This window comes from Ipomoea nil, unplaced genomic scaffold, assembly GCF_001879475.1.
Source record: "Ipomoea nil cultivar Tokyo-kokei standard unplaced genomic scaffold, Asagao_1.1 scaffold2701, whole genome shotgun sequence".
NCBI classification, from domain to species: domain Eukaryota; kingdom Viridiplantae; phylum Streptophyta; class Magnoliopsida; order Solanales; family Convolvulaceae; genus Ipomoea; species Ipomoea nil.
The window spans coordinates 1,007,319-1,018,879 of NW_017619129.1; the positions used below are offsets into that span (position 1 = coordinate 1,007,319).

Below are 11,561 nucleotides of genomic sequence, written 5' to 3' on the forward strand. Positions count from 1 at the left end.
TTAAATGGAGCCTTAAATTAAAATATAATATTAAGCATTGAAAAAATATTTATGAAGGAATTTGTAATATTTATGAAGAAAATGTAATACATAAAATTCAACCTATGAGATTTTGTTATAAATTTCAAGGGCATAAGGGAAAAGAGTTAATTCCACCAGAGGTCCCTTATTTTTTGTGACAATTTTAAATTTTGTCCTAGACTATCGTTTTGTCATTTAACATCTTAGATTATTATTTTTTGATACTTTTTGTTATTTTCATGATTTTTTATATTTTAGTAAGGACATTTTTTTACATATATTTTTCTTTTGTTATTTTTATGATTTCAAACGGTTTAATTGGTTTAAAAATTTAGGTAATCTCTGATTTTTAGTAACTATATTTTTCAACTAGTTTTTAGTAAAGTTTTAAACTAATTAAACCGGTTGAAATTGAAAAAATAACAAAAGAAAAATACAAGAGACAAAAATGACGCTTACTAAAAATAATAAAAATAATAAGAAGGACTAAAAATGTTCAAAAAAAAAATAATAATTTAGAATGTTAAATGATAAAAATGATAATATAAGACTAAATTTGAAATTGATATTAAAGACAAAGGACCTCTGAGTTAACGGAAAATATTCACGTTCCAAGTCCACCCCTTCTGACGCTTTCACTTTCAAAAGAAAACTCTTTTTTTTTTTTTTTTTTTTGGAAACCTTTCCAAAGAAACTATGAAGTCGAAAGTTTGAAGTAACGCTAACTCTCTAACCCTACTACGCTCCAAGCTCCGGCAAAGTCGAGAAAGAAGATCAAGGAAAAGTGATTTCAACTCCAAAGGTATTATATTTTCTTAAAGATTCTTAAAGATTATGTTTTTAATCTTAAATTCGTTCAGAAAAAAAATGCCTTGATGGTTTAATTTGTAACTTTTTCTTTATAATTTTAATTTTGCAGGCGATTTGGTGCCGAAAGATTTGGATTGTCGAGCTCCTCAAGATGGTATATTTAATTTTTCTTACTGTCTGTAGGGTTAGGTTTTTGACAATTTGTTTCATTATTTATTGGAAATTTATATTTTCAAAAAGGTCGTGTTACTTATTACAAGTTTTATGTTTTTCTCAGCTTCCGCTTTCTCTCCTCAAAACTGCCCAGGGTCATCCCATGGTAAGTCGCACTCTTTCTTTGATGTATTTGTTTCATGAATGTACTTTGTTTTTCAGTTTGTGTTCCTTCTGAGTACATGTTTTTTGTCTAGTTCTGATTGACTAAATTCTCAGATAACAAGATGAAATTAATCAAGATGTTTTCTTGTAAACACCAAATTTGTTAGAATGACTCAAATGCCCTACATGTTTCTATAATTTCAGTTTGGCTACTTAAGTAGCCGAATAAGAATGAAATTTGGAATGAGAATAATTCAAGTTTTCCTTTCTACTATGCTCATTGTGGTATTGCTTCCTCAGGAGCCCCACTTTCCGAAATTTTGTGGTAGTCATAATTTAGTACTGACTGTTTGGTTTAGCGAGAAATTGCAGCTTCTTGTAAAAGAAGTGCCTTGTTTGAAACATTTGTTTATTGTTGAAGCTGGTGGAACTAAAAAATGGGGAAACTTATAATGGGCATTTGGTGAACTGTGATACATGGATGAATATCCATCTCCGTGAAGTCATCTGCACATCAAAGGTACTACACCATGTGTTCTGCATTGATCCCTTTGGATGTCAAAGATTATCTTTTGAATTATATGGTCTAAGGCTCTATAAGGTATATTATGAATTATTGTTGTATTGTGCAGGATGGAGATAGATTTTGGAGAATGCCAGAATGTTACATTCGCGGAAATACAATTAAGTATCTTCGTGTCCCAGATGAGGTTTGTGTCCCTACTCAATTTACTTTACACCATTATGATCCTATCTTGTTCTAAAAATTGTTTAATCCTACACTTCTTACCATGTGTATGCAACAAAGTGCTCATCCTAACAGTCACTATCAGATCATAGGTGGTCGGAGCCATTAATTTGAGGAATACTATATTTATTTACATAACTGATCTCTTCATGCATATATGCTTTGGTTTGTGTTGATTCATCAAGCCTATAGTATTAAGCATAGTGGAAAGCTGATTTAGAATGATTATTGATAGTGGGGATCTTATATTCAGCTTTTTTCCATTTGAGGTGTCCCAAGTGAATGTTTAGGCTCTCCAATGAGTTCAGTTTAGAAGTAAGACCAAAGCCAGTTGCTTGAGTAGGAGATTGAGAAAGTCTGGACTCTCTGCTTCTGATATGTGGGTGCAGTTTATGAACTTTAACTATATCATTGTACTATTGCTCCATAAGTTCAATTTAGGCTCTCCTTCTTTCTTATATATATATATATATATATATATATATATATATATATATATATATAGAAGTGTATTCAAATGAGGACAACTATATTATAGAGGACTGTGAGGACAGATGTAGTCGTGTGCCATTAGTCTGTATGTCGTGTGCATGGCTGAATGTAGTCGTGTGCATAAGTTTGTTAATTAATAGAGCTTAGGTTCAAAACTTGATATTTACATGTATGCTAGTGTGTCATTGTGTATTAAATTGTGTGCATGATACTAATTTGTCGTGTGCCCATGAATATGTAGAATGAATTTTAGTGCTACTTGCATCCTCATTTCTTTGCACAGTCTAGAGTGATACTATTTAGGCAAATTAGATGTTGATGAGCTCCTTGAGGTATTTCTGTTTTAAATGATACCTTAGATAGAACTGCAGAAGTATATCTCTTTGAAGATAACACATAAAGACATATTGTTGGTTGATTGCTGACCAGATCTTTCATTATGCAATCCATTCAATTTTGATTCCTTGCAACTTAAAAGGATAAGCATGGTGTTAAACTTAGTTGTCATTTCAAGTTCCTATGAACAAATATTTTCTTTTTAAAAAAAAATAAAATTCCCTCTAGATTCTTATCACTTCGCGTCTTTGCCTTTATTGGGAATCTCAAGTATTTTTGGAAGTCAGCAATCTGCAAATACTTTTTGAATTTTATTTCTACAATACTTACTGATGGATAGTGCTATTTTCTAATTTTTTTTTTTTTTTTTTTTTTCTTAAGGTGATTGATAAAGTTCAGGAAGAAGCAAAAAGCCGAACAGGTATATACACAAATTTAATTCCCAACTGTTGAATTATTGCAATATGTTTATCTGAATCTGCTACTAAACTACTAAAGTTGTGTTCTCTTTAACCAGTGTTATTTAATTTCCATTCACATCCAAATACTACCGTATTTAACAGAATATATGGACCAAGTGACAAATTATTTTTCCAAAGAAGTAGGATTTTTTTTTTTTTTTTGTTGAATATGTTTTCATACATAAACATGTGTTTTGGCTTGGGCATTAAGTATAGAGAGTGGATGTATGAATGGATAAGCTTTCAACGGGAAATTATAATCAAATTTTTATTTTGTTAAATATTTGCTAGCAAAATAATAAACATAATGCCAGATTAATGTACTTGGAATACAATAGCCCGTCTTAATTTTTTACAATGAACTTTTCAGTCTCTAAATGTGCTTGAGGCTTGAACATCCATCTTGTTGCTCTTTTCATTTATAATCTATTCTTATATGGTTTCACAGATAGGAAACCACCCGGAGTAGGACGTGGAAGGGGAAGAGGTAGAGATGACGGTCCTGCTGGAAGACCGGCAAAAGGAATTGGGCGTGGGGTGGATGATGGAGGTGCCAAGGGCCGTGGAAGAGGATTTTCTAGTGGCAAGGCTAGCGGCAAAGGTATAAATCCATGTCAATCTTTCCTAGGTTAATTTTGCCGGAAAAAAAAAAATCAAAATTTCATTTCTTATAAAATGTGTTATTAGGAGATGTGTCTGTGAGTCGATTTATTTCAGAATTGTATTCATTGCCCTTGATTTGATTTTGGTGACAGCAGGTGGGGGTCGTGGGCGTGGCTAATAAATTCAGAGGCGAAGTATCAAAAAAGTGAGAACAGATTTGCAGTTTTAGGCACAGTGGCTGCCCTAAAATTAGAGCGGAGAAACTTGAAACCTGCTGCCTGGTGAGTTAAGGGGTTTGTAGAAGAAATGGTGGATAACCATTGACTTAACATATACTTAGTATTTTTAGGTGTTTGTTTTTTCATTGTTCAATAGTAATTTGTAGGAATATATGTAGCCTTTTATGAGTTTATGACTTGTGAAAATTGCTGCAGAGATATCTTCATGTGAAATATTAAATTATGACATCCTATAAACAATATTGCCGACCATAGATTAGTGGGTACTAGGTTGTGTGAAAATTTTCATTAGCTTTAGTTACAATGTAGCATGATAACCACTTCAATTAGGCAAAAAGCTATGGTGCATTATGATAGAAATCATAGAATGGCCACATTGATCAAATTGAGTGGATAAGGCTTAGAATTTGGTACATCTCCTTTCTCTCATTACAAATAGGAAGTCAGGACCAAACCCATTAGAGAATAAGGTGAAGTTTGGTTCGTGGAATACATTGAGAATGGAATGTCATTTGGTGGAATAGATCTATTCCGTTGTATGATGCAGTTTTGTGTGTGTACATACACACATATACTGTACACGAATTGGAATGGAATGGAATGTCATTCCATGGAATAGATCTATTCTGTTGTATGATGCAGTTTCGTGTGTATGTATACACATACTGTACACGAATTGGAACCCAGTTTGTGTATAGTATATTCTTTTCTTCTTCTTCTTCTTTTTTTTTTTTTTTTTTTTTTTTTTTTTTTTTTTACATTTTTTTTTTGTTTATTACTTGTTTTGAAACATTATAATATTAGAATTCCTTTTGAGATAATAAAATATTTTCAACTTTTTTGAAAGTGAGAAATATAGAAGATTGAGTGGCATTGACTTTCAAATATTTTAATTTTTGAATTGAATTTAAAGATAATATATTACATTTCCACAATCTGTAAACACAAAATAATAATGTTATACTTTCATAACTTTTTTTTTTTTTTAATACTATTGACTCTATTACAAGGTAGTATCTGTTCTATACTTTCTCTAACTGCGGCAATCCAAAGAGTCAATTCCCCACTACCTGGGTTCGATCTTGTGACCTTCTCTTAAGGAGAGTCACAGATGTGCCATATGAGCACAAGGTGCTTGACTCATGTTAGAAGGTAACTATATTACTTAGGGTATCATGAATTGAACACCCCTTAGAGCATGTGAGATCTTTGAAAGGGAAAAACACACTTTTGCTCTCTCAATTATAGGGCTATGTTGGCATTTCAATTATTAGCTTAGTGATTTTCTTTCTCCCATCAAAATGGAATTGTTAGAGTTTATTAATTACTATCTCAAAACTTAATTTTTCAAGGATAAACTTGTAAATTCATCTCAATTTCCTTTTTCTCTCTCGTATTTCCCTCCAATAGAATGATGGAACAAATTAAATTTAACCGGTTCCAAGTAAAGAGTAAGGATGAAGTAATGGAAATAGTGTAAAGAAAGGACAAGAACATTTGTACAATTACTTGTTTAATTGCTTACATATTACAAAAATGATGTTAGAATATGATAAAGAGCATCCTCTAACAAGATAAAGATTCAATTTTTTAAACTAGCCTTTCTTACCGGTAATCACTACCCTGCGAATAAGGTGCTCAGGAAGACTTAGTCTTTGCCCAATCGACATGTCGATCGATCTCAGAGTCAAACCTTGCTAGTCAAGCATTTTCATGACTTTCGCTTCTTATGTTGTCGCCAACCCTGATAGTCGAGCCCAAGTCATGGCTGTCAAGCTATCCCTAGGATGATCAACTTTCTTGGGTAGCCATTGGTTAACCCTGGGTTTCCCGAGTACATCTTCTGAGCTCATGCTTAATCGACCCGACTTCCCAACACGGCTTACCATTGACCCGACTTCCCAACACGGCTTACCCCAAGGTCGACCCACGGTTCACATGCTTCTCCTTGGATTCATACCACACTTCTTAGGTTTAAAAGCTTGGATTGGGTCTAATATATTCATGATCAGCACCCACTCTCTGAGTTGCAAGAATTTGACAGTGAATTAAAATAGTTAAGTTTTAGTTTCGTCAATCTAGGAAATTATTCCTCATATAATATATAGAAAATTATATATTACCGGCATTTCAAAAATGGTAGTTGATGCCACCATCTAGTCCATTGGATGAGCCTGGTCGAGAGTAAGCTCTTTTATTCAAGTAAAGATAATCTCGCATAGGCGTATATGACGATCGAGGAGCCACAAGCAATCCCCACCCCAAAAGAGGTAGAAGAGGATGAAGAGAGATCGCAAGCCTCTTAGCCCAAGTTTTCTAAGCCCAGAACTTGGTACCAAACGATTAAATGCAAAGATGTCGACCTTAGGCATGTAGGGAGGTGGGCTACACCTTCTCTATTCGAGCTTGGAACCAACCACAAGCTCAACCCGATGTCACAAATATAAATGAGCATAGTCAGTTCACCTCGGCTTCGTGGGCGGGGATGATAGCTAATCAGTGCTGGGCGAGGATGCCTAGAGCACAACTGATGTGGTAAATACACTAGGTATTGAGTTCGTTATACTATATGCTACGAAGTATCTCAGATATGTGAATGGGATCGGACGTTCCCAAGATAAGTCTAATGTCAGTGAAAGTCCTAAAAGTCCTCCTTACAGACATTTAATGCGCCTTAAATAGAAGCTTGAAGGGGACACATGTCGAGTGACTGGCATGTGCGCTACATGTTCTTCATGCACCGGTCACGATGAGGGAATCCATGATGAGCCCACGTGTTACATGATTCATAACTATCGCATTATTAGGATGCAGTCAGAGTGATGTGGTCGGGCTATGACAACTCCTTTTAACAAACGACGGTTTGAGATCAGGATATCCATCCCGATCGTACGTACTCGGGGGTTGTAATTCGAACATAAAGTGCGGCTACAAATCACATAGGGGTTAATCCCTGGTTAGGCTCGGATCTGGAAAGGCACGAGGTAGTCGGAATTGTTTGGGGAATAACCCTCTCAGTCTCCTGTGCAAATCCCGAGCAGACGTATAATCATACAGTTAAAGGGTATTCCCTATCAACAACTATTCCTCCTTTGGAGCAAATTGTTATAAATGAGGATGAGGCTTCCTTGTCTACCCTAAGAGGGAGTTGAATGCAAATGATAAAGCCCCACTAGTAGTGACCGATCAACCTCGTTGCAAAGACCTAGCATGGCGAGGATTGAAATGGGGAACCTACATTATTTGATCACTTGGGTGGGTCCATTGGGCTCGCAGATGGTTTGTAATAGACTTTACCCTACTTTTCTTTGTAGCTTCTCACTTTTAGCTTTTTCTTCGATCTTTTAGATGACGTTCATTTTGCCTTCAATCTTTAATGAAGATATGTTTGCTTCTTAGTACCTTTCTCACTTTATAATGTTTTGTATGCATCGTGCCTAGATTGATTTATCTCGCGTTGACCTCAGTTGTGTAGAATCGATATACTAGTCAGTGGGCCACTGGTCTTTGGTCGCATTAAACTTTCTTTGCGAACACTCAGCCTTCAGTCCTATTCAATTTCACTTGGTGACCCCAAGCTTAGCGGGAGATAACCCAAGACTTAACGATGTTATCACCTCGACTTTGGGTCTAAGGTTAGCCTTTGGGCTTCTTTTTATTAAGGCAGTGACATCGAGGTCGATGGGAGGTAACTTGAGGTCACACAATGCCAACACCCCAACCTTGAGGCCAAGGTTGGTCATTAGGTTCTCATCCACTTGAGTAATGTTGTCAACTCTTTGCTTTGGGTTTGGGGTTGACTTTTGGATTCCCTTCGACTTGATCGACGACCTCAGGGTCGACGTGAAGAGGCTCGAGATCCAACACGGCTATCACCTTGGTATAAGGCCGAGGTTAGTTTTCAAGTTCCCTTCAACTTGATCGGCAACCACAGGGTTAATATGAGGTGACTTGGGATCCATCAGAGCTATTGCCTCGGTTTCAAGGTTGAGGTTGGTTCTTGGGTTCCCTTCGACTTGATCAGCGACCTTGGGATCGATAGGAGACGAGTCAGGATCTAACACGGCTATCACCTTCGGGTCAAACTTCTAGGTCGGTCTCTAGGTTCCCTTTGAAGCTATCGACGAACTCTCGACGAGCAATTACTCGGGGTTGATCAATGTTATCCCTTTCGTTACGCCAAATTGGGTTAGCCTTCATGGGTTGGCCTCTAGGTGCCCTTTGTCGACCTTAGGGTCAGACTCTACAAGCTTGGGGTTGAACGGTGTCTGCATTGAGACCGAGCCAACCCCTCTACCTTCGATCTCTACACTCAGCAACTTGGGCTCTGCCAAGGCGGGGAGGTTTGGTTTATTCTTGACTAAAGCTAGGGTTTGTCAAAAAATGAGTTCTTCCTTTCAGTGGTGAGTGAGGTCGAACGTCGTGCCACCTTTAGGGAAAAAAATTAGTTTGTCATGGCCAAGGTTCAGGCTCGACCAAGATAGGAATGCTTGGCATGTTCTTGACCAATGCTCTATTTTGAATAAGAAAGAGTTATTCTTTTCGGTGGTAAGTGAAATCGGACCTCATACCACCCCTGAGAAATACTTTCCCATTTCGCTCTAAGTGAGGTCGGACATTGCAATGCCCCTAAGGAAATCTTAGCTAAGTTTTTGGTTTAGCCAAGAACAAGCTCTTACATTAAGTGGTGAACGAGGTCGAACATCATACCACCTCTAGAGAATATTTTCCCGTTCAGCGCTATGTGAGGTCGAACCTCGTAATACCCCTAGGGAAAGTTAGATTTTTCTTAGCGAAGGCTCGCGCTTGCCCAAGAGTGAGGGCGGACCTCACATCACCCTTAAGGAATACTTTCTCATTCGGTGCTAGGCAAGGTCGGACCTTGTAATGCACCTAGGGAAATATTAGCTTTTTCTTAGCCAAGGCTCAAACTCGGCCAAGATCAAGCTCTTTTATTTAGCGAGCGAGGTTGGACCTCATACCACCTCTAGGGAAAGACTTAGTTTTTTTTTTTTTTTTTTTTTTTTTTTTTTTTTTTTTTTTTTTTTTTTTTTTCGATTGGGGTCAAAGGTTGGGGTCACCGATCACTAGTTCCCCATTCCCCACCTTAAGGGAACAAAATTTAACACTTAGAAAACTTTTGCGATGCAAGCTCAATAAGTCATGTTCTTGACTTTTTTGGATCAAAACAAATCCTTCATCATGAACTTAGTAAGTCATGAGATCGGCCTCCTAAAGCGAAATAAGTCCTTCCACATGAGCTTAGAAACCCATGACCTCAACTTCCTTGGACAAGGTAAGTCCTTCAGTGCGAGCTCGACAATCTTTGAGCCCAACTTCCCATGATGGGAGCCCTTTGGTGTGAACTCAGCAAATCATCAATTTTGCAGCACGGTACAAGACCAATCCCTTGATGTGTGCTTAGCACACACGAGCTCGAGCATAAGTTAGTTGAGCTTGGCCACTAGTTGGGGCTATGTGAGCTCATAGCCATAAAGTACACGAGCTTGGTTATAAGCCATGGTGAGCTTGTTCTCTTAACACCCCAATGTTTGAAGAGATTGCACCTCTTAATACCTTTATGGAATTAATGTTGTTAAATGGCGTCGGGCCCCCCTTATAAATAATCGTATGTTAATTTAAAATATTAAAATAAAAATATCAATATAGATGTTTTTTTTTTAAAAAAAAAAGATCATAATTAGAGCTTTTTAATGATATATTTTTCATATATTAATTTTATTTGTAAAAAAATAAAAAGAGAAAATAAACTTAAGTTGAATATTTTTTTTTTAAATTTGTTCTACCTTGCAAGGTAGACTATGGTCCATGGTATAACAATCTAACAAATCCCCCCATCCCAACTCTGTGGAAGATATCACTATCCCGGCGATATAGCAACAAACCTCAAGCTTCCATGTTTGTCTCTCAACAAGAGCATGAAACTCTTTAAACACACCAAGCACATCATCTTTGTGCTTCAAAGTGTAGACCCAAAGCTTCCTAGAACATTTATCAATAAAGGTCACGAAGTAAGATTCTTCTCCATGTGACCTAACCTTCATTGGTCCACACACATCATAATGTATCAACTCAAGTGGCCCTGGCCTCTTTGAAGGAGGATGGCTCATGAAAAAACCCTTCTCTGTTTTCCAGCCAAGCATTGAACACATCTATTCAATCTAGCTTATTTTACTCTTCTTGGCAAGGTAATCAATCCCCTTCACACTCATGTGACCAAGTCATTTATGCCACAATTCTTATGCACATTCTTTTGCTACCACAATCACTGAACCACCAGAAATAGAGCTTTGTAAATAGTACAAGTTAGAAGACTTGTTAACTCATTCAACAACCAGTGAACCTTTAGTGATTTTCCAATGTCCATCACTAAAGAAACAGCAGAAACCATCATCATCAAGCTTTCCTGTAGATATAAGATTCAGTCTATGCTTGACATTTTTAAGTACCAATTTTGCACCATTGTTTGTCTCAAGACAAACTGTACCAGTACCAATCACCTTCACCTGACCATCATCACTCATTCTTAGCTCTCCAAAGTCTAATTGCCATCATCACTCATTCTTAGCTCTCCAAAGTCTAATTGTCCGTCCAATTGGGAGAGAGGAGAGAGAGAGAGAGAGAGAGAGAGAGAGAGAGAGAGAGAGAGATAAAAAGAAAAAAAAAGGAAAACAAGTTTGTCAAAAAAAAAAAATAGTAACATACGTATTCACTGGGCGCAAGTACCACGCGACTGGTGCCCGAAACATGCACTGGCACGACTTTAAGAAAAAAAAAGTTAGGCTCATAACAAATTTAAATTCTTGTAAATTCATTTTTTTGTTTTTTCTTACCTCTACTCTACCTCTTTTCTTACATCTCACTATCTCTCTTCCATGTCATTAAAAATATTAGGGAAAAAATAATAACAAAAAATTAAGGAAAAACAATTGGTGATGATGCTCTGAGAGTACCCTTATAAATGCATATTTAGTGACTTTTGGAATATTGATGGCTGACAAGCTTGACAAGATGGAGAGAGAAGGCAAGAGAGAGAAGAATTTGTTTGCTCTGCAAAATCAAGTTTTTGGAACAGTATTTCAATTAGAGGAAAAATTGTGATTGTGCGCGTTTCTTATAAAGTGTAGATCAGTTTTTTTTTTCTTTCCATCTTCTCTTTCCTAATCACACTTATAAAACTTCTCAAAAATCACAAAAAAACTTCACTATTATGGATGCTCTTAGTCCATCCTTAGAGCCTTCCCATTAGGGAATTTAGGACCAGTTTTTGAGGTATGTTGAGTGAGGTGGAGGAGAGAGGGTGATATGAGAGAAAAAGTGGGGTCCTTGCAGTAAAATGGAATTTTTTTTATCGGAAATGTGGGCCCCATCAACATTTTGATTTGCGCAACTTTTGCACCTTGCGCAGAAACAGCGCGCCGAACTGGGGTCACGCGCTCGCCAGGCACGTTAAGCATTACTTTTTTTTTGTTTTTTGTTTTTTCCCCCCTTCCATTTTCTCTTTCCTAATCA

At 36.8% G+C, this 11,561-nt stretch overlaps 1 protein-coding gene across 2 annotated transcripts; it reads left to right on the plus strand.

Moving 5' to 3' along the window:
- The first annotated feature begins 712 nt into the window (after positions 1 to 712).
- Positions 713 to 4,265, plus strand: LOC109155393 (probable U6 snRNA-associated Sm-like protein LSm4). 2 transcript variants are annotated; one of them, XM_019303091.1, is made up of 8 exons: positions 713 to 824; positions 957 to 985; positions 1,109 to 1,150; positions 1,571 to 1,669; positions 1,782 to 1,859; positions 3,107 to 3,146; positions 3,635 to 3,787; positions 3,945 to 4,265. In XM_019303091.1, the coding sequence occupies exons 2-8, from the start codon at positions 983 to 985 to the stop codon at positions 3,965 to 3,967; spliced, it is 438 nt and encodes a 145-aa protein (XP_019158636.1). In that variant the 5' UTR covers positions 713 to 824; positions 957 to 982; the 3' UTR covers positions 3,968 to 4,265. The 2 variants fall into 2 exon arrangements, with proteins under 2 accessions (XP_019158636.1, XP_019158635.1); XM_019303090.1 differs by having other exon boundaries at positions 713 to 823; positions 941 to 985.
- The last annotated feature ends 7,296 nt before the right edge of the window (positions 4,266 to 11,561 follow it).